At 44.2% G+C, this 25,853-nt stretch overlaps 2 protein-coding genes across 5 annotated transcripts in view; one reads left to right on the top strand and one right to left on the bottom strand.

Moving 5' to 3' along the window:
* Nucleotides 1-25,853, top strand: part of XRCC6 (X-ray repair cross complementing 6) — a 68,623-nt gene that overhangs the window by 12,094 nt on the left and 30,676 nt on the right. Inside the window, exons 1-5 of one of the 4 annotated variants that reach the window (XM_075936021.1) lie at nt 17,811-17,951; nt 20,074-20,164; nt 20,455-20,570; nt 22,085-22,223; nt 23,472-23,726. In XM_075936021.1, coding sequence (XP_075792136.1) covers nt 20,086-20,164; nt 20,455-20,570; nt 22,085-22,223; nt 23,472-23,726 — 589 coding nt within the window. In that variant the 5' untranslated portion in view covers nt 17,811-17,951; nt 20,074-20,085. Of the gene's footprint in view, nt 1-17,810; nt 18,502-20,073; nt 20,165-20,454; nt 20,571-22,084; nt 22,224-23,471; nt 23,727-25,853 lie in introns of those variants that run through there. The other 3 variants (XM_075936026.1, XM_075936030.1, XM_075936037.1) reach the window with 3 other exon arrangements.
* Nucleotides 144-17,597, bottom strand: DESI1 (desumoylating isopeptidase 1). Its single transcript, XM_006123975.4, has 6 exons — nt 17,213-17,597; nt 8,808-8,829; nt 7,167-7,236; nt 6,324-6,433; nt 4,958-5,080; nt 144-3,180 (listed from the first exon to the last, which is right to left on the bottom strand). The coding sequence occupies exons 1-6, from the start codon at nt 17,301-17,303 to the stop codon at nt 3,087-3,089; spliced, it is 510 nt and encodes a 169-aa protein (XP_006124037.2). The 5' UTR covers nt 17,304-17,597; the 3' UTR covers nt 144-3,086.

Genomic DNA, 25,853 nt, shown 5'->3' with positions numbered 1-25,853 from the left:
GGCAGCCACTACTCCCTTCAGTTTCACCAAATGCTGGAGCAATTTCCAACTTCACATCTTGGTAGTGGCAGAGAGTCCCTGATGGGACTTTAGTCACTTCTGGTTAGGAGCTATGTCGACATAAAAAGAAACAAAGAACAATGTACTATAGTTCTGTTTATTTTAACAGGGAAGAAACCAAACACCACTTTCTGCCTAGAGACATTATTTTCATGTAGAAATGCATCCCCTCTGCCCCGGCATTGTTCAGCAGCACTGAAGGGAACCCCAGAGATAGAAGACAGAAACAAGAGTTGAGGCAAAGGGGTTCTGCCCTCTTCTAAGAAAAGATAGTCAGTTTCCCTGCTCCCTTGTTGGTCAGCTGGCTGAAAGTGCTTTACTTACATACACATACATATTTAATTCTCATTCTTATCATATATGCTTATAAGTGTGGCAATAGAATGGATGGAATGCTGGGTATGCACATCTGCAATTTATACATAACTGCTGTCTGAGGGAGTGGGCTGCTAATAAGCCTATGGAACATCATGGGGGCTCATTACATAACCATGTTAATTGGGTGGGGCAAAGAGGGCTCACTTTCATATAGCTCATTTATCAAGGAGTCCAGAGATGGTCTTGAACTCAGGCCTCTTTATGGATTCCTCCCAATAAGGAAACTGTAGCTGCGTGAAATTTTGTCCAGTAACTTTTTTTTAAAAAGTAGCAGCACTATCTCTGTACTAGGCTTAAGGGGATAGAGGGACAGCAGATTCTTAAATACATGAGGTGGATCTGTTCCCCTTCTCTCCTCCCTCTCAGCAAAGATGTAAAAGGTCCTGAAGTTTGCAGAGCAGTCAAGTAAGGTCCAGGCTCAAGCCCACAGCCTAGCTGGTAAGATACATTGCTAGGGCACATGCTGGTCTGCATTTACAAATAATGAGATGGGGAAGGACTGGACTGGACTGGAAGACATACAGTATAGGAAAAAAGAGGCAGGCAAACACCTGTTTGTTGCTGCTTCTGGAGGAACAAGGAAAGAAGGGCTCTGAAAACATCTCACTTCAGAACAGTTTCTGCAGACTATGCATGTTCTAGGAATGTTTGTGCAAACCAGGATCTGTTTCTAAAGAGCATCTGCTCTACTGCTTACGTTTTACCCCACTTGAAGTCCAGATTAATCACAAATGAAGGGCTGAGGAAGGGGACTGTGATGTTACAAGCAAAAAGTGACAATGAAACACATTTTGGGTTGCATTAGGTATTGCCCTGCACCTTATATAGTTAAATACACATTATCAGTCTGACTTGATAACATTTTACACTTACTCTATACTTGTGTAAAGGACCGCACAACATGCAGGGCAATAGTAAATCTAAAACTAAAATCATCCTCTTCCTTCCAAACAGCAAGGACCACTTATAGTTGTTACTGAATAAATGCAACAGAAATAGTTCTCTAATGGATATCCTTTTGGAACTATAATCAAGGGTAAAAGGAGCCAAACAGAGCAAGGATACAATTGCTTTAGGATCCTAGGAAATGGCCTGGGCACCTGTATGATTAGCGGTTGAGGCAGGTATGAACTAAGCTTGGAGCAGTTCTTTGCTCAGCAAGACACTGGGTAAACGGTTTTGCACATGAAAGGTCCTCTTATTGGCAGTGCATCAGCAACATTAGGGAAGTTCCAGTTTCTTGCATTGTCTCGAATACAGTCGCTGAAAAATCAAAGGAGGGAGCATATCTATGTTTGAGGGAAAGATAGTACCAAGTACCCCTTCTTTCCTTTCCCTAACCTCCTCCCCACAAGCGAGTTAAATGGAGAGGCCACAGTAATCTTAAATCAGGGGAGGTTATGGTTCTGAACCAACCCTTTGCCTATTGTTTAGCCCTACCCACTTCCAATTATAGGTGTGTGTGTTCCTTTGTGTCCCTGATGCCCCACGGAAAAGTGGAGAAGTTCTATTTAGAGACTGCTATGTTTTTGTCTTGCTCATCTTTCTTCTTTAAATTGAGGAAATTTACATAGAACTGGATATCTGCTCTTGCAACGCTGAACTGCTGACTATTTTCTTCACACTTTTAATTAGTCATCTGTAACATCATACTCGACTGTCATAAAAAGGATTGTGCTGGGACCTTAGTGCTTATATTGTGACTGCAACCAGATATCATAGACTGCAAACCTTGTATAATGTATAGCTACCATGCTGTTTTTAACTTGCTGTGCATGCCGCACTGGTTCAGCAGCACAAAAACAGGCCCCATGTAGAGGTAATCAGTTACAAGTATTCTGCACAGGGGCCTATGAGCTTGATGGCATGGGGAAAAGGAAAAGTTTCACTTCATTTTTCCCTGACTGAAAAGGATACCCATTTTTCAAGATGTCCTGTCCTCCATCCCCTAATTCTTGGATCCAGCATTACAAGGCTAGTGATGACACACTGCTGCAGCCACCAACCAACTCATACCTTATGTCACTGAAGACTCCATCACTGACAGAAGTTTCAATGAGATGCTAGCAGGTTTTATTCACCTGGATGACTTTACCACTATGAGTATTCTGACTAGGCTAGGTTAACTTCTCCACTTGAGCAAACACCACAACACTAATGGAATAGTTAGAAGGTTTTAATACTGGGGGGGGGGGGGGACCCACTGCAGTATTACAAAACTCCCTGTATCTTCCTGTTACAGACTTCAGCAAATATCCCATAATATGGGTAGTGAAAAAGAAAAAATATGCAAGTCTGAGACTGCTAGACTCTTAAACCTCTGCCTCCCCTTGGCTACCTGAAACTGAATCCATTCTCCTTAGAATTAATCCCCACATCTCCAGCCTGGGGGCTATTTTAGAAAGTATCAGTGTACTCAGACAAGACAACCTTAATAAGTTAGAATAATGGTATTAGAAATGATGGCAATCTTTTTGGTAGCACTGTCCCACATGCAACCTGATAAATCATCTCCCCAGGAATTCTGAAAAAACATCCTGTCATTTCCTTGGAGTCAATGTTGATGTGAAATTATAAAATAGAAATCTGCTAGATTTTTGTTTAAAAAGGAAAAGCCTGGTGAAACTAGGCACATCCATCCACTCGTGTTAGCTCTGTCCATTATGTCTGCGGAAGGTATTCCCACCAGGTGGCTGGATCTGGATAGAGTCCAGGAGAGGCCTCAAAGCTTGTCCAAAAGGTCTGAGGTGACAATGAAATAAAAAAACAACAAAACATGTTTATAGATCTCAAAATGCTTATACTACATATATACTAGTATCTTCTCATTGCACTCTGAAAATACAGCCACCTCTGAAATAGAATGAGGTAGCCTTTATAAAGGCAACTTCATAAAGTTCTGTTATTCAGTCAGTTACTTTAAATTGGTTTAAATTAACCAGTTAAATAATATTTGCCACAGCAGCAACTTTAAATGCTTGTTCAAACTCTGGTTTTCCTTTCAGCCTGTTCCTTGAAACATTAAGTACTTAAAGTACTCTTAAGATAGCAGTACCCTGATACAGGCTGGACCTAACTGGTCCTGGATAAGGGATTTTTCTGGACTGGGGAGGTAATTTTAGGCCCCATGCTGCTGCCCTCCCCTGCCGTGGACTTCCTGGCTCTCCCTACAGCCCAGCTGAGCCGTGCGCTGGCTTCCAGCCCCCTCTTGCAGCCCAGCTAAGCTGCACGCCAGCTCCTGGCCCCCCTCGCAGCCCAGCTGAGCCGCGTGCCGGCTCCTGGGCCCCAGCCCTCTGCAATGTGCTAGGAATCTCTGGTCTTGGAACATCCATGGTCATGCTGAACCACGGATATTGCTAGACTAGAGAATCATCCTAGATTTTAGAGCCAGAACCTGTACTAACTTTTAGTAATTTATCTACTTAATGGAAAACTACATTGCAAAAATCACTTCATCTAAGTGTCAAACACTATTCAATAGTGAAGTAGTAGTGTATCCAACTGACGCTCTTTAGAGAAAGTTAGGGAGGCAGAATCTCAAATCTGACACATTCAAAATTGGCCAGAAAGACAGTGACTGTCATCAATAATATTGGAAAAAGAGCCACGGGATTGCTAATGGTCACAACTATCCAAACCTTAAATATTTCATCTGAAAGATGGCATCTGACAACAGAACAATCTCTAGCATGCCTGTACAACAATGGATCAGTATTCACTGATTAATCCCTACAGAATCCTGTGACATCTGAGTTTTCCTTGAAGGTCTCCTATTCAAGTTTACAGTGGATCTGTCTTTGCTTAGCTTTGTTTATAGTCCAGTATAGAAGAAACTGTTCTACCAACCAACCTGTGTGTGTCAATCAGGTATGGTGCAGTTTGTGAGAAGAGAACTGGATGCTGCAGTTCCAAACATCTGCCTGGGCTCTCCATACTGACTCAACTAAAGGAACATACCAAGGGAGTCTGAGTAGCCTCTGAGAGAGTTCTAAAATCTCAGTTGTGACAAGAAGGGATGTTATAGAACTTTCACTTATCTCCTCTCTTCTGCTTCCTCTCCTTCCATCCAGGCCTTGCTTTTAAAAGTGTCTCAAAAGCAACCTTAAAGTTTCCCCTCCCTTAGGGCACTGTGGAAAGCCTCAACATAGTGATGGTCCTCCGGGGCAGGAAATGTGACTCAGAGGTACTAGTATCTGTAGCCACTGGCTTTAAAATGGCTCTGACCTCGTATATAGCTTGTCAAGTGATAGATAAAAAAGCCCATGAGGAGGCAGTTAGTTTACATCCATTGATGGCAGAAGAAAAGAACAATTTTCCACCTTTCCCCTGTGAAAAGAGTGCCAGTCATGTCTGTGGGGTGGAGACTGTCAGACACAAATTCCCAAATAAATGAAGTGGCATTCTCCCCCTGATAACAGCAGGTACCAGTCCTCATCTAGAGCTTACTAGATGTGACAGGAAATATTCAGGCATTAGCATGAAGCAACATACTACACACAGAAGCAAAGACTGTACTCACGTGGAAAGGACTTCAGATGGAAGGTCAGTGATGTAGGAAGGTATCTTTCTTCCTGTCAGGAACTGTGCCACTTCATTACTAAAGGTATTGCAGTTGTGTTCAAAGAGGTTATAAGACTCTCCTCTGTACCCAGGAAAGGAGTTCAAACACAGGAATAAATACAGCAAGAAAAAGTCAAACCAGTAATCAATTATATAAGCACCCTTTATTCTAAAGAATCCTAAAGCAATTTAGACAACACACTGAGGCCCCTTCCTCTCAAACTCAGCTAAGTTTGGGATGGAACATGACAGCCATTCCACATCACTGACACTACACAATAGCCTTTTGGTGAAGTGAGGACCAAATTTTTTGCCTGAAGTTACAGAAGAAATAGTAGATCAGAGTAATTGCTTAGGCTGGAATTTCACTAGGACACTAAGTTTATTGTTAAATAGTTTTGTGAAAAGTGCTCTGGGTTTGCTAATGAACACAAAAAAGTCAGAACTAGGGATGTTAAATTTCAATTAACCAAATAGTTGATGGGATTTTCTTCGACTATTTGATTAGTTGATAAGAACTAGCACGTTCCACCTTTGTGCATTTCAAAGATTGAAACGCTGCATGGAGCCTGGGGCCACCGGGAGTTCCCCACTGACCTCAGACTCCATGTGGGCGCTTCTGATTTGAAATGTACAAGAGCCCCAGCAGGGGCTCTTGTACATTTCAAAGTTGGCTGCCACTGCGGCCCTACCGCCTCCCACAGAACTGGAGCTGGGGGCAACCAGCTTTAAGCCAGCTCCCTCCAGCACCTCCACCACTTCCCCCCCTTCTGTCTCTTTTTGATAGAGGCAGCAACTAGTCAACTATCCAATAAGCTTTTGCTATTGGATAGTCTACTAGTCAATTAGTTGCTTACATCCCTAGTCAGAACCTTTGTTTTCAATATCTGAAAGATGGCAGCTCCAGCACAAATGCTTCAGTAGTGACTTGCAGGGTAAAAATCGCTACTGAACCAACACTATTTCCTCCATCACTTACATCTTCCATGATTTCATCCAATACCTACCAGGCAAAACTTTGTTCGCTGTCAATAACCAATAGGGTTCAAGATCCAGTGATGCAGGCATTCTAACAGAATGCTTTTCCAGCTTTTCTAAAGGCCTGGATCCACCCAAATGTTCCGTAACTTGCAAGTGATCATGTGCCAGTTCTAGCCTCATTATTACTTTTATTAATTGGATAGTACTAAATGGAATAGTAGGCACGTGAAGCATTGTGTTAGTGAGACAGGCCCCAGAATCCCCCCACAATTTTCTTTTTCTATTTTTTTTTATTTTTTTTTTAAACACAGAAATGTTACAACCAAATAAAAGCTGCAACTCACCGGAACATGGATTCTCCTAGTGAGGACAAGTATTCCAAGAAAATTTCTTCTGTAACTTCTGTGCTTCCCAGGTCTACAACTGAATCTGGGGGCCCAAGCAATGTCCCTCCCTGTGAAAAACACAAGCAAGAGACGATGCTAGAATGGATTTTGATGGAGTACTCCAAGGGTATTCCTGTAGTCCAGAATGATTCTGACATAATATGGTTTGTCCAGGAGCAATGAAAGGAATTACAGTATCCAATTCAGAGCAAACTATTCAGTCCTCCGCTCTCCTCTGTTACAGAATGAGGGGTGCAAGACACGTCATCGGGCTTATTCTGTAGCTTGCTGCTGAGTACTCCATGTTCCAGAAGTGTGGGGCAGACCTATGTTTTAAGGGGCTTTCAGAAGATTAACTTTAGGCTCAGACTACCCGAGAACTAGAGAGAATGTCAAGGTAGTCAGTGTGTGTGTTTTAAATACTGTGAATCACCAAGATCAAAGTGTAAAAACCAATGAAGCTTTGCGTAGCTGAGTTGCAGGAAGCTTCTGCCTTCCCAGAATGCTGAGCGCAGGGAGCCCAATAGTTTGTTTTGAACTCTGGCTGGTGTAAACCTTAACTTAGGGTTGGGACCAAACCCATTATGCAGGTTTTATTTTCCCCAGTTGACCTGTCAGCATGGTCTTCAGTACCTAACCTGGCTGCATCAAGCAATCTTTTAAGACTAAATAAGCTTATGTTCTTTTCCTAAAGAACAAACACAGGGTGTTCTTGATTAGAGAAAGTAATCTTCATCAAGAAACCATTTGGGAAGAGAAGATAATAGAGTTAGGAAAAAGTCTCAGGAAGGTTGAACTTACAGGTGCACAGCTGGAAATCCCACCACTGCCATAGAAGAACTCATCCTTATGGACAATTATGGAAGTGTGCCTGTTGAGGGAGGGCAAGGAGACATGAAAAGAAAGCCATATGAAATGAAGAGGAAGAAATATTTAAACCAGCATATAAACCACTCATAAGAGTGGATGAAAAGTTACAACTGTAGTACATGTTGCCTAAGGTATTATTGAAACAAATAATTTAGTAATAGTCGAGAAAAAATTAAGGCCCTTCTATGAGTGGGAATAATGTCTGTTGGGTCACTAACTAGAAGAAAAATGGTCATGTTGGTTATAGAGATGTTAAAGGTTAACTAGGAAATGGGTTAACCAGCAAGCATATGTCTTACCAGCATGCTTACCAGCTAACCTGAAACTCCCCCTGCTAACATCTACCCAGTCAACAGGGCCACAGCGGATCTGGAACAGCCCTCGCTGTCCACAACTTGGCCATGGTGGGGAAGGAGCAGCACCTGCCTCCTGCAAATGGAGAAGCAACAGCCCCCCCCCAGTCAGTGGTTAACCAGTTAAACAAATAATTTAACTCAGTGGTCCCCAACCTTTGTGGGCTGCCAAGCGCCTGGGGGCGGGGCCACGCATGTGCCGCGTGCCCAGGGCTGAGGCTGCCCACGTGCCCTGCGCCAGGGGGCAGCACCGCATATGTGCCGCACGCCGGGGGTGGGGCTGGCTCAGATGATTTGGCGGGCGCACATAAATGCCCCGGCGGGCACCAGAGCACCCACGGGCACTGCGTTGGGGACCACTGATTTAACTAGTTAACTGTTCTGGGCAGTTTTTACATCCCTAATTGGTTAACAAACCTCATGCTACACTGCAGATGGGAGAGAATGACTCAACCAGCACCACCATGATACTCAGATAGCAGAAGGCATGAGAGAAGACCCTCCAACAGTTGCCCTTTTCCAGCAATATGCTTTGAGGGACAAAACTTCCCCTGTGAATTAAAAACTTGGGAAAGGTTGGGGCATGAATTGCCCAGAGTCACCATATGCAGAGAGGATGGCTGGATGATGGGAACTGAAAAAGGGTTGAACAGTGAGTGGGGCAGCTGGATGAGGAAGGGCAGTGGTGGCTGACTAGTGAGGGAAGATAGAAGACATTGGCCAAGGGAGTGTTTAATTCTGGCTGGAGACTTCAGTGAATTGGGCATCAATTGGAAAACATATTTTCTAACAAGAGGTACACATAACTACTATGAAACCATGCAGTTCTATTTTTGTAACCTTTGTCTGCAGTCATCCTATTTCTGCACCTGCTGTTGGTGCGCTCACGTCTACAATCAGAACCTAAACTGTTTGGGCAGAAACAATGTCCTCCTACGTTTGAAAAATACCCAATACATTTTGGGTGCTACTGCAATAAAATATGTAATAACAATTATTGTTTGCATTGAGGTCCATTGGCACGAATTGAAAGCAGACTTGCACAATACCTAACACAATGCTATCGATCTCTCTCCCACTAACGCTAAAAACTTTCAGGAAGTACCTCAGTCTCTGTTCAGCACAGGTATGTTCCTTCAGATCTAAAACATTTATAATACCATACTGAAAATGGTACCCAGTGTCTAACATATTATGCAGGTTAAATCTAGTCACTTACCAGATTCCATCTAGCTGTTTCCCTGTAGGTAGAGAGAAGGAGAGAGTCATTGGCAACTTCCTTTACACAGCTCAGTCTACTTGCTGTCATTCACCCATGTATCTCTCACCTATTTCCATATCTTGCTTTAACCCCAAACTGCAAGTTTAGTGCCAAAGTTATATTTTTCTAAAGTGGTGGTTCTAACAAGAGATATGCATACATTTGGGGGGACGCAAAGGCGTCCCCGCTATAAGCTGCCCTGGTATACATCCGTTCCACACTAAAGTCATTGATTCTTGTAGGAACTGATGCGTTATAAGTCCTCCATTTCCCCTGCTCTTAAGTTGCGCAAAAAAACCCCAAAACAAACCAATTTGTAGAAATGGAAGTCAGCCATGGAAAAAAATTGCTCGCTTTAAGTTGTTTTCCTATAAGTCCAAGTTTTTTGGAACGTTTCTTAGATTTATAGTGAGGACGACCTGTACGTTAAAACGATCTAGTAAAGTCAGTACAAAGTAAGATTTCATAGACAATTGTTTATGTTGTTCTGTATACTAGATACTGAAATGTAGGTATAGTATGTATATTTAAATTGATTTATTTTATAATTATATGGTACAAATGAAAAAGAAAGCAATTTGTCAGTACTAGTGTGGTTGTGACTTGTATTTTTGTCTCATTTTATGAGCAAGAAATTTAAGTAAAATCTGGGGGTACGTAAAACAAATCAGATTTCTGAAATGGGTACAGTAGTCTAGGGAGATTGATAGCCAGTACTGCAAAGGATCCGAAAAACAGCCTTTTTTTCATTTAGTTATGATGCCAGTGAATGGTGCCACATTTTCTGCATTGGTGACTTAATTTATCTGTTTACTTGCATGAGGAATTGGCAATGCCACACTTCCCTGCCAACATACAGAGTCCTAATCCTGAATGGGTCTGCTTCTTAGGCAAAGACGAGAATGCCATTTCAGTAGCCCAGTCAGTCTTTGGTCTCTAACGGTGTGTCTACACAGAGAAGTTATTTAGGAATAACGGATGTTATTCCGAAATAACTATGGGAGCGTCTACACAGCAATTATGTTATTTCGAAATAGTTTCAAAACAACAGATGGCTTATTCTGACTTCTATAAACCTCATTCTATGAAGAACAACACCTATTCCAAAATAGCTATTTCAAAATAAGGCATGTGTAGATGCTCCACTGCTAATATTTCAAAATAGCCCCTCACCAGGGCTATTCTCTCTTATTCTATGCTGGAATAGCTTATTCAAAATAACTGTGCAGTGTAGACGTAGCCTAAGATTACCAAAAAAGATGCTCAGTTCGTACCAGCTGTACGAGTAGTTTCATACCAATTTTACATAGGCCATTATAGAAACATCATATAATAATTAAATTTCCCTTTTCAATCACTACCAATAAAGGGACAGATTGAAACTGGTGACTTAGAGGTGAAGGATCTGTAGTTCATTCCCAATATCTCTTCTCAAAAATATTAAGTATAGGGCTGAAATTTAAATGGGTTTTAAAATTATAATTACCAATTTTCAGTTGTTTTTAATATACCGTCTTATCCAGTTTGTGAATTCAGCCAGCAGCCACAGTTAAAGTTTTCTTGTTGCAAAGAAAAATGAATTCAGAAAATGAAATGAAAAAACCCAACAACTTTGGTCTCAGCTCATTTTAGGAATGTTAAATATCGGTTAACTGAATGGTCAAGTAACCTCATGAATTCTTATCAGTTACTTGACTATTCTATAGTCCTTTGCCCCATTCCTGAGGAGCCCCCTGCCACTCCATGCTGCTGCCTCTGTATCAGAGGCAGCAGCGCAGAATGCCAGGCGGGAGCAGGTCTGTGAGGGGAGTCAGTTTAAAAAACCAGCTCCCCTCGCGGACCAGCTGCCTGTCACCCTGTTCTGCTGCCTGATATAGGAACAGCAGTGTGGGTTGCAGCAGCCATTGTCCAAAGGGGTCTGAGCTCCCAGACCCGGCGCAAGCTGGAATTGAGCTGGGCTGTCTGTCCGCCTAGCTTCTAATACACTTTAATCACAGAGCTGCAGCAGGGTTAGGTCTCAGGCCTGTCGCAAACCAGGACTGAGCTGGGCTGCTGGCCAACCTGCTAAAAAATTTACTGGGGGTGGTGGTGGAATATGTGTAGTCTATAGCACTAACCAATAAGTTTTTGCTTATTGGTTTATCGACTACAGTATTACACCCCTAGCTCATTTAGAAACATGGAAATCTTCTGCCTCAGTAAGCTAATTAGAAAGCGACTATAAACCAATACATGGAAATTTATTTGAATCAGTGAAAGAGGAGTTGGAGAGTGACAATGGGTAATTATATATATAGCGTCTATTCTTACATTTGTATATCACCCAACATAATTGGACCCCTATGTGCATTACTAAAGATAAATAATAATTTATTTGAAAGAGAACCCAATAATGTGTCCCTTTCAAAGATGAACTGTATAACTTTTAAGAAACAGGATAGGATAGCTTAAAAAGTTACAAATATTTACATCTTGAAACTAAATATAAAAATAACTTCCTCCTTCACTCATGTCAGGAACATAGTTCAGAATTCAGTGTTTTCTCTGGAAACTGGTGATGTCTCTGCCTAAAAGCAGTACAGATAACAAACTTCAGCTGTTAGTTTATAGAGAGAATTCTGGCAGCAAGTTTGAGAAGAAGGAACTAGTTTTCTACAATGGGATTTTTCTATGGTAATTCTCTCTCAAAAACTTGCTCTGTTAAACCGAGAGGATGTCAAGATAAAATGTTTTAAATCATTCTTTACATGTGTTAATGCCTTAGATTCCTAAATTGGAAATGTTTTTAAAATCAAGTTCTCATCACTACAGGTTGAACCTCTCAAATCCAGAATTCTCTCATTCAGAAATATTTATCATCCAGAATTATTTTAGTTAGCCGGATGTCCACTTTTCATGGGTGTGGCCAAGTTTCTCATGATCCCATAAAGTCTGTTTACAGTCACTGGTCCTGGCTCTCAATGTTCTGTGCTGTTATTTAGCTCGAATATACCCCCAAAATATCAGAATTAAGCACATTTTGACAGTAAGTTGCTTTTTTACAAAATTTACTAATTTAGGGCTAAGCAATTTGATAGACTTTTAGGCACTGATTCAACAAGATACTTAAGTATATACATATCTTTAAGTATGCACACATTTAAATATTTTGCAGAATGAATGTCTAAGTGATTTGGGAGCCTGCATAGTTTTTGTTTTTTTACTTTATTTTTCAAAAAGTTTTCTGTTTCAAATAGCTATCTTGCCAAACTAAACACTATTTATGGGGGCAAGAGAATAGGTTATACTATAGGAATTTGAAGAATTACTAGACTTTATTTACTTATTCTATGACTAAGCTAGGACAGAGACTCACTCATAGGTAGGACACAAGGTCACTTTTAGAGTAGAAACTGAGCCTGTATAATTTTAGAATCTAATCAAACCAGATTACTTCCATGCCTGGGTTTATCCAGAAGGCCAAGTAGTGGGAAGATTAGATGGCTGGGAATACATCTTGTGAGTACAGTTAATTTATTAATATTGAGGTTTAGGGGATAGTGTATGCACGTACAGGTTTTTAAAATCCCAAATAAAAGTGGAGTTTGTCTGGATTAATCAAAGCTAAATGCAGGGTACTGGTGATAACATGAAAGGATTATATAAGGAGACGGCTACTACTCAGGATACCAAACAGCCAGACTGTGATGCATATCTGGCACCTACACTGGCACAAAACAGAACAACACCTGTTCCCTCAGTTGGATGGCAAGGAAATAAAATGCTATTAACTTCAGCATTTTTAGTCACTTAGAAAATCCACCCCAGTTCTGAAAGACTATTGCCCTACTTAGTCAAACTACAGCATAATGCCAACCAAGGGAGTGAAGAGTCTGAATCTTAGCCTCAATCCCAGAGGTGGCTGAGTGTGTTGGAAAACAGGGTGTGTGGGAAAAGAATGGAGTATTTCATTTGCAAATAATCCTCTTTAGCAGATGCTTTGAGACAAAGCGATACAGTATTGCTCAGTAACCATCCTGCTGTCTTGAATCATGAGAAACTGAATGGTGAATGAGAGAGAAAAGGCGGGAGATAACTGCCACTTAAATTGAACTATCCCCTGCTCACAGAGTCTTTACGGCTAGGTGGGGTGGGAAGGATAGTAATGCTGGTTGAATATTCCCTTGAGAACAGTTTCAACTAATGTATACTCCTGACTGATTTTCACAGTGACAGCTTTTGCCGCATGCTGCAATTTAGTGTTCCATTCATACAGGATCCCATGCATACACATCTCACCCATGAGTCAGTGCCATCAGTTCAGGTATAGGAGGGGGGCAAGTTAGAAGAGGCCTTGAATATCTGAACATTTTATTTGGATAGGCCCCTGAAAAACTTGTGCCAGTGCTGAAGAGATGGTACATTAATCCTCACCGTGGATCTCTCTTTATATCACAGAAGCGTGTCCATAATCAGTGTGTTAGAAATAGCTCAACTTCCACTTCTCTTTTGCCCTCACCCCTTCTTGGAAAGATAAAACCAAACATCCAAAGAATGTAACTGCCACTTCTTTCCCATTAGTGAACATTTTGTATTGTACTGTTTTAAAGTCAATTTAGTTGGCTATGCTAAACTACTCAAAGCACATCCCAAAGGCTGAAGGAAGAGCAACAGAAGACAGCAAATTAGATGTATGTGCTGTCCAAAAGTGCAACAGCATTTAAGGAGGGTGATAATCCCAAGATGCTGTAGAAACTACACAGTGTCTAGCAGATTGGAAGGAAATTCAGGGAAGAGCAACATCAAAAAATAGACCAAGGGAAGGAAATCTGTATGTGGCCAAAGGATATGATTAAGCCACTATACCATCTGTTTCAATAATGCTATGGAAATCTAGAATTGTCCAAGCATTCAGCTACCTTATAGAACTTTCTCTAAATATCTGAGGGATGAGAGACTGATTCTTGAGCTTGGTACTGATTCATCTTAACACAGTACCCATTAGTACTTCAGGATTCCTCTAGCCTGTCTGAAATTGGCAGGCAATTATGTCTTTGCTGCAATAGGCTCTGTGATACAGAATCTGCTTCCCTTTGCTATTCATCTCATTTCATTCTTTCCTTCATCTAAAACACCTTAAGAACTTTTTGGTCCTCTATTTGTCACTTTACATTTAAAAAGGAAATTTTTTTAAAAATTAAAAGGATTTGTATTTTAAGGAGGTGGCATTATGAAGAATCATATCAAAGAAAGAGGTGAAAGTCACATTGTTAGAGTTAAACTGGGTAAAGCAAAGAAGATACTAAAAGGTGTAATCCTGGATTGACTAGGGATGATGAGGATTTAGAAATAATCTAATAAATTATTTCTAATTTTTATCTGTTTTTGTATTCCATGATGCTTAAGAGTCTCACATCTGAACTTCTTTAGGCTACAAAGAAACAAAAGCTATTGACTCTATGAGATCCTCCTATAAAAGTCAGTCTGAGTAATGCCAAAAGAGCTTTTGTGACCACTTAAAAGGGGAATGGGGTGTATTTAAGGGAAAGAAGACACTTTTCCCCATGTGCTTACTTTGGGGATATCTATGGAAAACCACTGAGGTCAGCTATGGCAATGGGGAGCTCGCACTATTATCACTCAAAGAATAAAAACCAAGATCTTATTAGACAATCTAATCACAAAATATATATGATCCTAAATATTCTGTAGTTTGCCTTGTCACTGTCACCAAGCAGCCTAGTGGGCTTTATTCCCAGAACTCATTACAATTTGTCCAATCTCAGCTAGTTATTAACCATCACTAGTAAGCAATCAGTACTTTCCACACAACTGTGAACTCTGTTCCAATTTGTAGGTTTTCTCCTCCTTTCTGCAAACTCCTACAAACTTAGATCTGTTTTTCAAGCACGATGTTTTGCAATTAGTTGGTATTGTGAAAATCATAACATATGTCTTATTCTTAATTTTTTCCCTCAATAGTAAGTGCTAAATGCCTCATGCAGAAACTCAGAAAGTAGCAAAATACAGAACTAAGACTGGTACCCTATGTCATACCAGGGTTAGAATACTTTGATTTGGTCTATATATGAATTTGCATTGTAATAACAAAAGACATGAACGAACATCTGTTTAGTTTTCAGTACAAGCCTGTGGGTAGACACTTATTCCAAAATAAGCATGGCAAAAGTTGATTTAGCTACATTTTCCTCACATTTGCAATTATTTAACTAAATGTGTGTATAAACTAGGCTTTAGAATACTATTTATATCCCCCCCCCCCCCCAGCCCAAGATAAAACAATCACTATTACAAGAGAAAGTTTCACCCTTGCTGGTACAATGGAAGAGAGTCTGAAGAGAGAAATAAGTCTCTTATTACTTTGAAGGTATTCAGTGGCTGAGGACAATGGACTGCATGCCTCTTAAAACTGCTGTTTCTGTCTGTCATATATAGACAGAATTGCTTAGGATCTCAAACTCACAAACTCATTGTTAGCATATGAGTTTGCATGCTGAATACAATGCAGGCTTTCATTTTTTATTTTTAAAAAGCCACAGGAAAGCATAACATCCTTCTCTTAGGACAGGCAGATGACATTACTGCCCGCCATTCACACAGTCCATAGGGCAATACAGTTGGTGAAGCAGCTGGGAAGGCTGATCTCATACACTGTTAGCTGGACATCTGATGGACTCTGTAAAAGAAAGTTTATAGGTCTTCCTCTTCCTAGAAGGCTGCTTCAAACTTCAGAAACTGCACACAAGAGCTTCAATTCCTCAGATTCATTAAACCATTGATCAGTTGACAAAGGACAAGTTCTTGGTAAGAGAGTTGACAGTGAAAGCCATAAACTATTTCAGCCAGACTGGAAGGCTAGGTGATCTAGTCTACACCACAAGCAGGAGTCTCAGTTCAGTATCAACCAGTTAGAGATCAGTGATATTGCAATGGGTGAAAATCTTTGTTCCCATTCAATCTTTCCCATAAGGAAAGTCCTTATGGTCAGGAACCAGTTTTCCACTCATACCAAAGGGAAACTGAAATTATCTCCCATAGTCCCATTTTAAAAAGTTATAGACAAAGGAGTAAAACACAATCCTTCACACACTACACCTACTAACAGATTTTAACCAGCTGTATAGGGTCATAAAATGGTTTGCTACAAGGACAGAAAGTTCTGTCTCAATGTCAACAAGTATACTTGCTAACTCCAAGAATAAAATTTCAGAGAAGAAAATACTAAAGAGAGCATCAGTTTCACAAGCCCAACCAGTGTTCAGTCCCTGTCTGGTACAAAATACCCACCCTGTACATCTTTTCCATCTTTTCCAGTCCCTCAAAGTAGTTTGTCTGATTAGTAACTCCTAGAACAGAGAAATTTCCTAGTGGAGAGCTCATATAACAGACCTACTTTTTGGCAAGTTCCATAACAACCAAGTAATCCTCACAACAAACTATTTTAAAACTGAAGATACTGTCTGTTTTTCCCCATGCACATTTTAATAGTTACTTATGCCCCTAAATTCACCACACCTGGAAGAAAGTTATGGTACACTTTGGGTGTCAGCAAGTTGGGTACAATTGATCTGATCCAGGACAAAAACGCTTCCAAAAGTTTGACATCACTCATCAGCCAAACTGATATGATTAAATTTACCATATTAAAGTTGGTAATGGAGCATTTCAAAAGATTAGCAAAGGGGCTCCACCTCCTTTACTCATAAAGTTCACACCTATAGATCCGAGACAGGAAGATCTAAGATTGTTTGTGAGAAAGCTGTCAAGTAGTAATCATACACTTCCAGGAGCTACTCTTTAGATGCATGAGTGTAATAATATAGTGCAGCATTTTACTTGGGATGCTGCCCAAGGTGCTGTTCAGTACTTCTACAACAGAACTTTATAAACTGCTTGAAAATAAATATCTATACTCCAGCATATTCTAAAACAGGATCAGTACCACCCTAACATGATTTTATCTGCAGTGTTGCACCGTTAGGATCTGGGGAACTTACTGTGCCGTCAAAAAGGAGAGGGAGGGGGGAATCCATGCTGCCTTGAAAATCTGTTTTTAGATAAAGGCCGGGCCACTGCCCCTCCCCCCGCTTTATAATCACGGTGATCAACTCCATGTCCATTCGGGGGGAGGGGGGGGAGCGCTCTGCTGTTGCCTGCACTTTGGCGGGACATGCATGACTGCGCCTCGGGAAGCTGCCCAGTGACTAGCCTCCAGAGCAGCCGAGGAGCCGCCAGGACACTCCCTGCAGGGCACAACCGTCCCGTCCCCCCGCTTCCACCTGCCCGGGCCACCGCTTCCCCTCGCCCCATCCTGCGGCCTCGCGGGCCCCTCCCCACCGCCCTGCCTCGGACCGGCCCCTTACCCAGCATGAGGGGGCTGAGGCGCCGGGCCATGCCCTTGGACAGGTCGTAGACATAGAGCTTCACCGGGTGCAGGGCGGGCGTCGACTCCATGGGGGGACGGGCCCCTGGCGGTATAAGGGCCTGAGAGGGACTAGGAGGCTCCTTGTCCGGTGGAGGACGGGGGGGGGGGGGGTGCGGCCAGGGGGAGCCCGTCCGGCCCCGTTACTCCTGAGTCCACACCAGCGGCGGCGGCACCAACTGTGAGGTGACAGAGGAGGCGGAAGGAAAAACGCTCTTTCTGCGCATGCGCCACAGCCATAGACCGGCCGGGCGGGCGGCTAGTCACTGTGCCGCGATGGAACCCGGCGCCGCTAGGGAGGCGGAGCTACAGATAGAACGGGGTGAGGCTGTGCCGTTAGGAGGCGGGGCTTTTGCTACGGGGAGGTGTTACTTCATCAGGCGGTGCAAAAGGAAAGGGGGGCGGAGTTAAGGGCGGGCCCGTTATTGGCTCTGTGAGGGGAGCTTTTTCTGGGCGGTGAGTGGGCGGGGCTGTAACCCAGAGCTGAGCTGCCGGTGCTGGGGGGGCGGGGGGAATAGAATGTTTCGGGCGTGGCTTCCTCTCAGGCAACCGCATGGGGGCGTGGTTTCCCTCGGGCGCCACCTCCTTTCGCAGGATTGGGTGGGATTGTTTCCGGGGGTGGGGTCCTGATACTAGCCGACGGGCGGGGATCCGGGTTCGGAGCGGTGCGGCAGGCTGAGGTAATGGCGAGGCGCTTGTTCACGCTGCGGAGCCGATTCGTTGTAGGAGCCATTGGCGCCCCTCCTCCTTCTCTACCGATCCATTCGCTCAGGGGGTTGCGGGGCCGGGCCGGGCCCGCCCTCGCGCCGCTGGGTCCTGGTTTCCCTCTGCGGGCGGGAGCGGGTGTTACCGCCGCCTCTCGCCCCGCCCCCTAGTGCCGCTGCAAGTTGTCCGATCTCCTCCGGCAAGGGCAGGCCGGGCCGCCGCCTGCAGCCCGGGGCCAGAGGGCGGGTCGCGAGCTGGTTCGAACCCAGCGAGCGAGTGGGCGTGTCTCGTTCGCTTCCGCTGGCGCGCGGCCGGTGCAGCCCGACCGTTATCCCGCCAGCTCGCGCTGCGTCGCGCGCCCTCCCCGCGCTGGTGAACGGCACGTGGTTGAGCTTCCCCCTCCCTCCCGGATTCTGCACCCGCGCGTGGCGGGCGCAGCCGCTTCCTGCTCCGCCAGGCTGTCGCGGCGTCCCGCTGGTGGCTTCGCTGCTGTAATGGGCGCTTCCAAAGTCAAATCCGATCTAAGTGAGTGCAGGGTGCATCCACTGCAATAATTGCTGTGGGGGTTGATGCCCGCGCTGCGTTTCCACTGACTTCAGCGCCTGGGTCATTACCCGGCTGAGAGCCATGTCTGTGGTGACACTGCATGTACCCTAAATGGACCTCAGCCAGTGGTGGGTAACCTGCCGCCTGCTGATCTTCTGCATCCCATTAGGAGTCTACCTGCAGCCAAAGAGATATTTTGTTTACTGTTGCCCATGCTTAGGGTTGCACGTTCTGCTATTTTCTGTCTGGATAGTTTTTTTCCCCCTCAATATTACTAAAGTGATATTGTAAGGCCATGTGTAGTCAGGTGTATACTGATTGTGCACCGTGACTGTGGGAGCCATGGACTCCTGTATGTCTACACTGGCAGTTTCTTGTGCAAGAACTCTTTTGTGCAAAAACTCTTCCAGAAGAGAGCGTCTACACTGGCATGTGCTTTTGCCCAAGAGCATACATGTCAGTGTAGAGGCTCTCTTGCGCAAGAAAGCTCTGATGGCCATTTTAACCATAGGGCTTTCTTGCGCAAGACAGTCATGTTGCCTGTCTAAACTGGCCTCTTGCACAAGAACAGTTGCACAAAGGGCTTATTCCTGAGCGGGAGTGTCAGAAGCCCTGATTTCATACGTTAGAACGTCAGTTTGCTTGCGCAAGAACACACGGCCAGTGTAGACAGGCAGCAAGTTTTTGCATAAGAGCGGCCGCTTTTGTGCAAGAGCGCGCCAGTGTAGACATAGCCCTTCTGTATCCAAACTGCTGCTACAGTTCAATTGGTACACCCCACAAATTCTAGGTAGGCAAGCACAATTAGCAAAACTACCCTATCCCATGAGATGGTCTTGATTATGACAATCTTATGACCCACTGAGATGGAGGGCTGCTAGTGCCCCCTCATTAGCCTAGATTGCTCACTGCTGACCTAAGTGCTATGCATCTTGTGGAGAAGTTATTAAGCCAGGTGCTTTGCATTGATGGGAGCAACATTGGATGTGGACACTTACAGAAGTTCGGTTGACATAAGCCACCTAACCCTGTAGCGTGCACTAGGGAGGTGAAAATGTAAGTATGTATGTGATTAACCAATGAGCATGGGTTCATTGGTTAGCCTTCATAGTTAGATACAGGTGCACATACCAGCTCTTGGGGAAAATGACAATCCTTCAACAGAGGTGGCAGGGGAGGTGGGAGCCTGTGTGGGTGGGGAAGCTGGTTTAAAAGCCAGTTCCATGCACTCAGTGGCTCCCAAGCAGTCTGCTGCCCTGCATGTAACTGCTGAAATTTTCAGTGGTTACACATTAAAATGGATTTTAGCATCCCTAGTGTGTGCCAAACCTTAGCTATATCTACACTGGGGATGCGAGGGGGAGGGTAGATCTCCATAACTACCACACTCAGCAGTTGTAGCTAGGTCAGTCTTAATTAAGTGTGGACCAGACTGTAGTAACTCTTAATTAGTGCCTGACTCACTGACCAGTAATTTGGAGGGTCCTCCTACCCAAGGTCAATACAAACACCTGCCTCATGTGGTGGTGTTTTTTTTTTTTTTTTTTAAAGCAGACTGCAGCCATGTCAGAATGGATGTCTTACTACAAAAATGAGGAGGATGAGGATGAGGAAGAATATCATGAAGAAGTTGAAACGGGTGGTAAGATTTTAACCTTTAACTAAAAAGTTAAAGAATGTGATCCTGCTTTCTTCCTCTCAGCAATGGAGTCCTCTACTTCAGGCACAATTCTGAAGATCTCTTTAGCTTGTTTCCTTTTTGTTCTTACAAAATCCCATGTTGTTAATACTCTCTTGTGGATGAATTTTGGCTACTTATGCCACTCCTCACATTTGCTGATATTACAGAGCACAAATAGCATGGGTGCTTACATTAAGTGGGGGTTGGGAAAGATACAGCCAATCATAAAACTATACTTTTTTCTTCTTCAGGGGAATATAAATATTCAGGTCGAGACAGCCTGATTTTTTTAGTTGATGCTTCCAAGGCCATGTTTGAATATTATGATGATGATGATGAGTGCACTCCTTTTGATATGACAATCCAGGTAAGATCATGTGTTATAGATTAATAATAACGTATCTCGTAGACTGTAATATCTCAAGGTGCTTTGAGTTGCATATATGCAGCTTTCTTATCCATTATAATATAGCTAGTGTAGTTAGTTGTCTGCTTTATCTATTTATATATTCCTCATCACCATGACTTCAGAACACCATTTTTTATGGTGTGAAAATCAGAAATCATTCTGTAGCAACAGTAGTGGTTGTGAGTGGGAAAGGTCTCATATGTTGTCACACTAGAGATGTAAAAAAGGTTTTAAAAAAGAAACTGTGTAACCATTATACATTCTAGTAGTTACCTATGTTGCAGGCTCTGCAGTATAGGTGATCAGGCTTATACTGCAGAGCCTGCCGCGCAGCTGGCTCCCCAGGAGCCAGCTTATAGTGTAAACTGGCACCGGCCCCACTCCCTGGGAGTGGACCTGGTGCATGCTGGGAGCCAGCTAACAAGCTGGCTCCCAGTGTGCACTGCCACCCGGATGCTGGCCCTATTTCTGGGAAGCTGGCTGCACTGTGGGCTCTGCAGTATAAGCCTTAATCCGGAGCGGGGCTGGGAGAGCAGAAGAATTTAACCACAGTCAGATCCGATATGCTGATGCTTATTGGTTAAACTATTACATTCCGAAGTCAAACCCCAATGTTTTGGTGATGGTTGTGTTTACAAAATGAGGAATGAATTTATAGAGTAGCATCTCTAGGAAATGTTTCTCTCCTCCGCAGAAAATGAATTATAATTAAAAATACTTAGTATTCAAATGTAGTCATAAATATCCCATTTATTATGTTATTATTAGTTTATTATGAATTGTGGCTCAAAACATTGTGGCAGACTGTGGCATTACCATTATGAACTAGGGATGTAATAGTGTTGTTGATTAACCGATAAGCAAAAGCTTATAGGTTAATGATATAGACTACACGCATTTTTCCCCCTTTTCCCCCCGCTGCCAGTAAATTTTTGTAGCAGGCTGGCCAACAGACTAGTTCAGTCCTGGCTTCTGCTGGGTCCAGAACCTACCTCTGCATTTTAAAATGTATTAGGAGCTGGATGGACAGGCAGCCCAACTCAGTTGCATCTTGTGCCAGGTCCGGGAGCTCAGACACCCCACCCCACCCCCGGATGGGCTGCTGCCATGCTGTACTGCTACTTTTTTATCAGAGGGCTGCTGGTCCAGATGCAGATACAGAGGCAGCTGCATGGAGTGGCAGGGGGCTCCTTAGGAGTGGAGCCAGAGCACACTGGCTGCTGGCCCTACCCCCTGGATACTATAGAATAGTCAGCTAACCGACAAGAATGCATGAGGTTACTCAACTTTTCAATTAACTGATATTTAACATCCCTAGTATGAACTGCTGATTCCAACTAGGGATTGCAGGTGAGGGGCTGCTCTCGGGTAACAGTTAACCATTCACATCCCTATTGCCAATAGTAGAACACTATCACCATTTCTTCAGATAACTTTCTCCTTTCTTCCTGATTCTGCTGTTTTCTTTCAAGTGCATCCGGAATGTGTATACCAGCAAGATCATTAGTAGTGATCGAGACCTCTTGAGTGTTGTGTTTTATGGCACTGAGAAACACAAGAATTCTGTGGATTTCAAACATGTGTATGTTCTTCAGGAGCTGGACAATCCAGGTAAGAGATAATAGGAATAGAAGACTTAAGAGGAAGTGGAGAAATGTGCACAATATTTCTATCATTCTCTGTCCCCTTTGGAGAGAGCAGTGCATTGTTTTAGTTTGTCTTTCTGTCCTGAGATTTTGATAGGTATAGCAACTTCCCTGCTTAGAATTTTCCTATTGACAGGTTAAAGAACACACGCTATCAGTGTTTATTTCGTTTGTGTGGGGGGGAGGGGGGTCGGTCCTGCCTCTCTTCTCCATATTTTTCTGTACTTCCAAACATTAAGCCCTGTATTTGAGCCATTGTCCCCTTTTATTGAAGTGCATTTCTGGCACATACATAGGAATTTTTAGCAGTGCAGCAAGTGCCTTACAGGCTTTCAAGAAGGTCCCATTCAGACTCTTGAAAGCTAGTCAGGCATCTGCTGTACTGCTGGGATGTACTGTGTATGTGCTGCCATACCATTGTTTGCAGTAGATATGTAAGGTTTCTGTGTCTGACTTACTTTGCTGCCAACTTCATTATTATGTAACTCTGGTTGAGAACCAAAATGTAAATAATGTGTGAAAACAGTAAGTATGTAACAGATTAAAATTCTGTCAGTTACACAGTTAAACACTTATCCAGGAAACTAAGGGTGTGATGGGGAGGACTCGATTGTTGCTTCAGCATACAGAAATGCCTGGTGTCCCAGCTGCTGGTGTAGCATGAGAATGCAGCACCGATGGCTTGGCTGCAAGGAGGGACTCCAGCTATGGAGTCAGCAACTGAGAGGAACCCTGGCTGTTCAGGAATGCTTAAATGGCAGAGGGCAGCTGAGATTCTGGATGGAGTTTAACCACTAACAGAAAGTGATAAACATCAAGCTTATTGATTAACCAGTTCAATTCTTGCATCCTTAGTGGGAACTAACAGCAGCAGTAAGGTTAATGTGACAGAAGTGTAGGTAAGAGTGAGGGTATGTCTAGGCTACATGGCTCTGTCACCAGAGCCATGTAGATTAGTTTACTAGACATACCCAAATGAAGCCGTGATTTAAATAATCGCCACTTCATTTAAATTAAAATGGCTGTCGTGCTGTGCCGATCAGCTGTTTGGCCGCTCAGCGCTGTAGTCTGGACGCTCAGTGGTCGACATCAAAGGCATTTGTCAACCTTCCTGGTAAACCTCATCCCACGAGGTGCTATGTGTTTTTTCTGGCTGGGAAAATGGTCGGCAGTTTCAGCTCTTATAAAATGCCCTTACTGTCTTTCCATCTAGGTGCCAAACGAGTACTAGAGTTGGATAAGTACAAGGGAGACCAGGGAAAAGCACTCTTCCGTGAGTCATTTGGCCATAATGCTGACTACTCACTGGGCGAAGCACTGTGGGCCTGCTGTAATCTCTTCAGTGATGTCCGGCTCAAGATGAGCCACAAGAGAATCATGCTGTTCACCAATGAAGACAACCCTCATGGACATGACAACACTAAAGCCAAACTGGCCAGGACCAAAGCTGCTGACCTCAGAGACACAGGTTAGAATTTTCTTTTTAAGAAATTCAGCTTAATGAAGTGTAAAAATGATGCTTCCCTGCTGCAGATGCCACGTGACTCTACAATCCTGGAGGAAGGTGAATGATGTGATTGCCCTTGAGGCATTGCTAGGAGTACACCTGGTTTTGTCTGCTACATTTCTGGAGACAGTTCTTCAAAACATTTGAATCAAAACATAAAAAACCTCTTTCTAAATTAGAGGCTTTCAGTCCTGTTTTTTGAGATTGATATGCAGTAATTAAGTCTCTTTTGTTTGTCTTGGCTTGTAGTCAGGGATTGAATGAGCCATTGAAATGAAACCCTCCTCATATTTGCTTGCTTGTTTTCCCCAATTCTGGGAATGGAGTGACATGATCAATTGATAGGCAATGAGGACTACTTTAGTGCCATGGTCACCAACCAGTAGATTGCGACTGACAGTCCAGTTGATCGTGAGGAGGTGTTCCCAGCACCTGCTTTCTCCCCTTCACCCCTAACAAGGACCCTGTGCTGGTGCTACAGCCTCCTGCCTCCCACAAAATTAGAGCTAGCTCTAGCTTCCTGTGGCGTTGGGGGGGGGGGGGGGGGGGTGTACTGTAGCTCCATGCCAGATCTGGGCTTCCTGAAAAGCTGGATCTGGCCCTCAGAAATTCACCCCCATCTTCTCCTTCTCCCCCCCCCCCCCCCCCCAATGCTACAGGAAGGAAGGGAAGATAAGAAAGCATGCACTCCTCCCCTGCCCACAACAGCATGTGTACTTTCTTGTCCTTCCGTCCTTCCTTCCCTGTGCTCTGGGAAGGCGGGAGGGAGGGGTTAAGATGGCGGTGCAGGATCCGAAGGACTGGATTTTTTTTAAAGGAGCCACATGCGCGCTTTGTCCAGCACTGCCCACAGATCCTGCCCTAGGGATCCTCATCCCTGGAGACCCCCAGGTACCGGCTGAGTTGCCCCTGCCCCCTCTCTCCTGACCAGACCCCCCACCAGCACCATGCTCCTGCCCACTCATTCCTGGCCAGATGCCCACCAGCACCCTGCTCCCTTCCCTTTGCCCCCGGCCAGATGTTCACCAGCACCTTGCTCCTGCCCCCTTCCTCCAGGCCAGACACCTACTCTCAGCTTGTTCCTGTACCCTACTTTCCACTCAGATTCTGCACCCCCATCCCTATCGCACTCACTGGCAGCTCTGTCCTGCACACTGGACCCCTCATTTTTGGCCTCACTTCAGAGTGTAGAGGAGCACAAAAAATCCACTAACCCTGGAACCCCAGAATAATTAATCTGGCCTGAGGTCTTGAGCCTCAGTCCTACCTAGCCTCTCTCTTCTCCTCTCCTTCCTCCCCCCCTCTCTCCCCCCCCCCCCCCGCCTGCACCGCCCCATGGGTCTGGAGTGCCAGGGGAGGGAGGTGTCTCAGTTGGGGCCACATGAGTGAGGTTTCGGGGTTTTTAGAGGGGTGGTGTGGTGGGTGAGTGGCTTTTTTGCATTTCACTTGTGATACCCAACTGATTTTTCTGTGGGCAGTAGCTCCTGTCCCAGAACAGGTTCCCTACCCCTCCCGTAAATAAAGACAATGCGGAAACATTTTGTGTTGGACGTAATATTTTATTTAAAAATATTTTAAGCCCCCATCTGGCTGCAGCCACATAATTCCTGCACCTTCCACAGGAAACCCCCCCCCATCTGTGAGCCCATCATACACCTGAACCCCCTGCCCCTCATATCCCCAAACTCCTGCACCCCCCACATTCCTAGTCTTCTGCCACAACACTCTGCACCATCCCCACACCTCAAACCTGTGCCCTGAGCCCCTTATACATTCCAACCCAAACTCCTGCACCCTCACATCCACAAGCCCGCAGCTTGCTCAGCACCTCAATCCACCACCTGTCCCCAACACTCTCCATCCTGGAGCCCCCTCCCTGAGCCAGCATCCCTTTCTCCACCTCCTCCTGCACCCAGATTCCCTCCCGGAGCTTGTACCTCACACCCCTTTCCACACCCAAATCTCTCATTCCCACCCCAGAGCCTGCACCTCCTGTCTTAACCCAGTGAGAGTGAGTAAGGGCTAGAGACAGCAAATGATGGAGAGGATGGGGCCTCAAGGAAGGGGTGGGGTTTTGGGGAAGAGATG

Source organism: Pelodiscus sinensis, chromosome 1 (assembly GCF_049634645.1).
Source record: "Pelodiscus sinensis isolate JC-2024 chromosome 1, ASM4963464v1, whole genome shotgun sequence".
In the NCBI taxonomy this organism is placed as follows: domain Eukaryota; kingdom Metazoa; phylum Chordata; order Testudines; family Trionychidae; genus Pelodiscus; species Pelodiscus sinensis.
The sequence above is the reverse complement of the archived record's forward strand: the minus strand, read 5'-3'. Positions and strand labels throughout refer to the sequence as shown.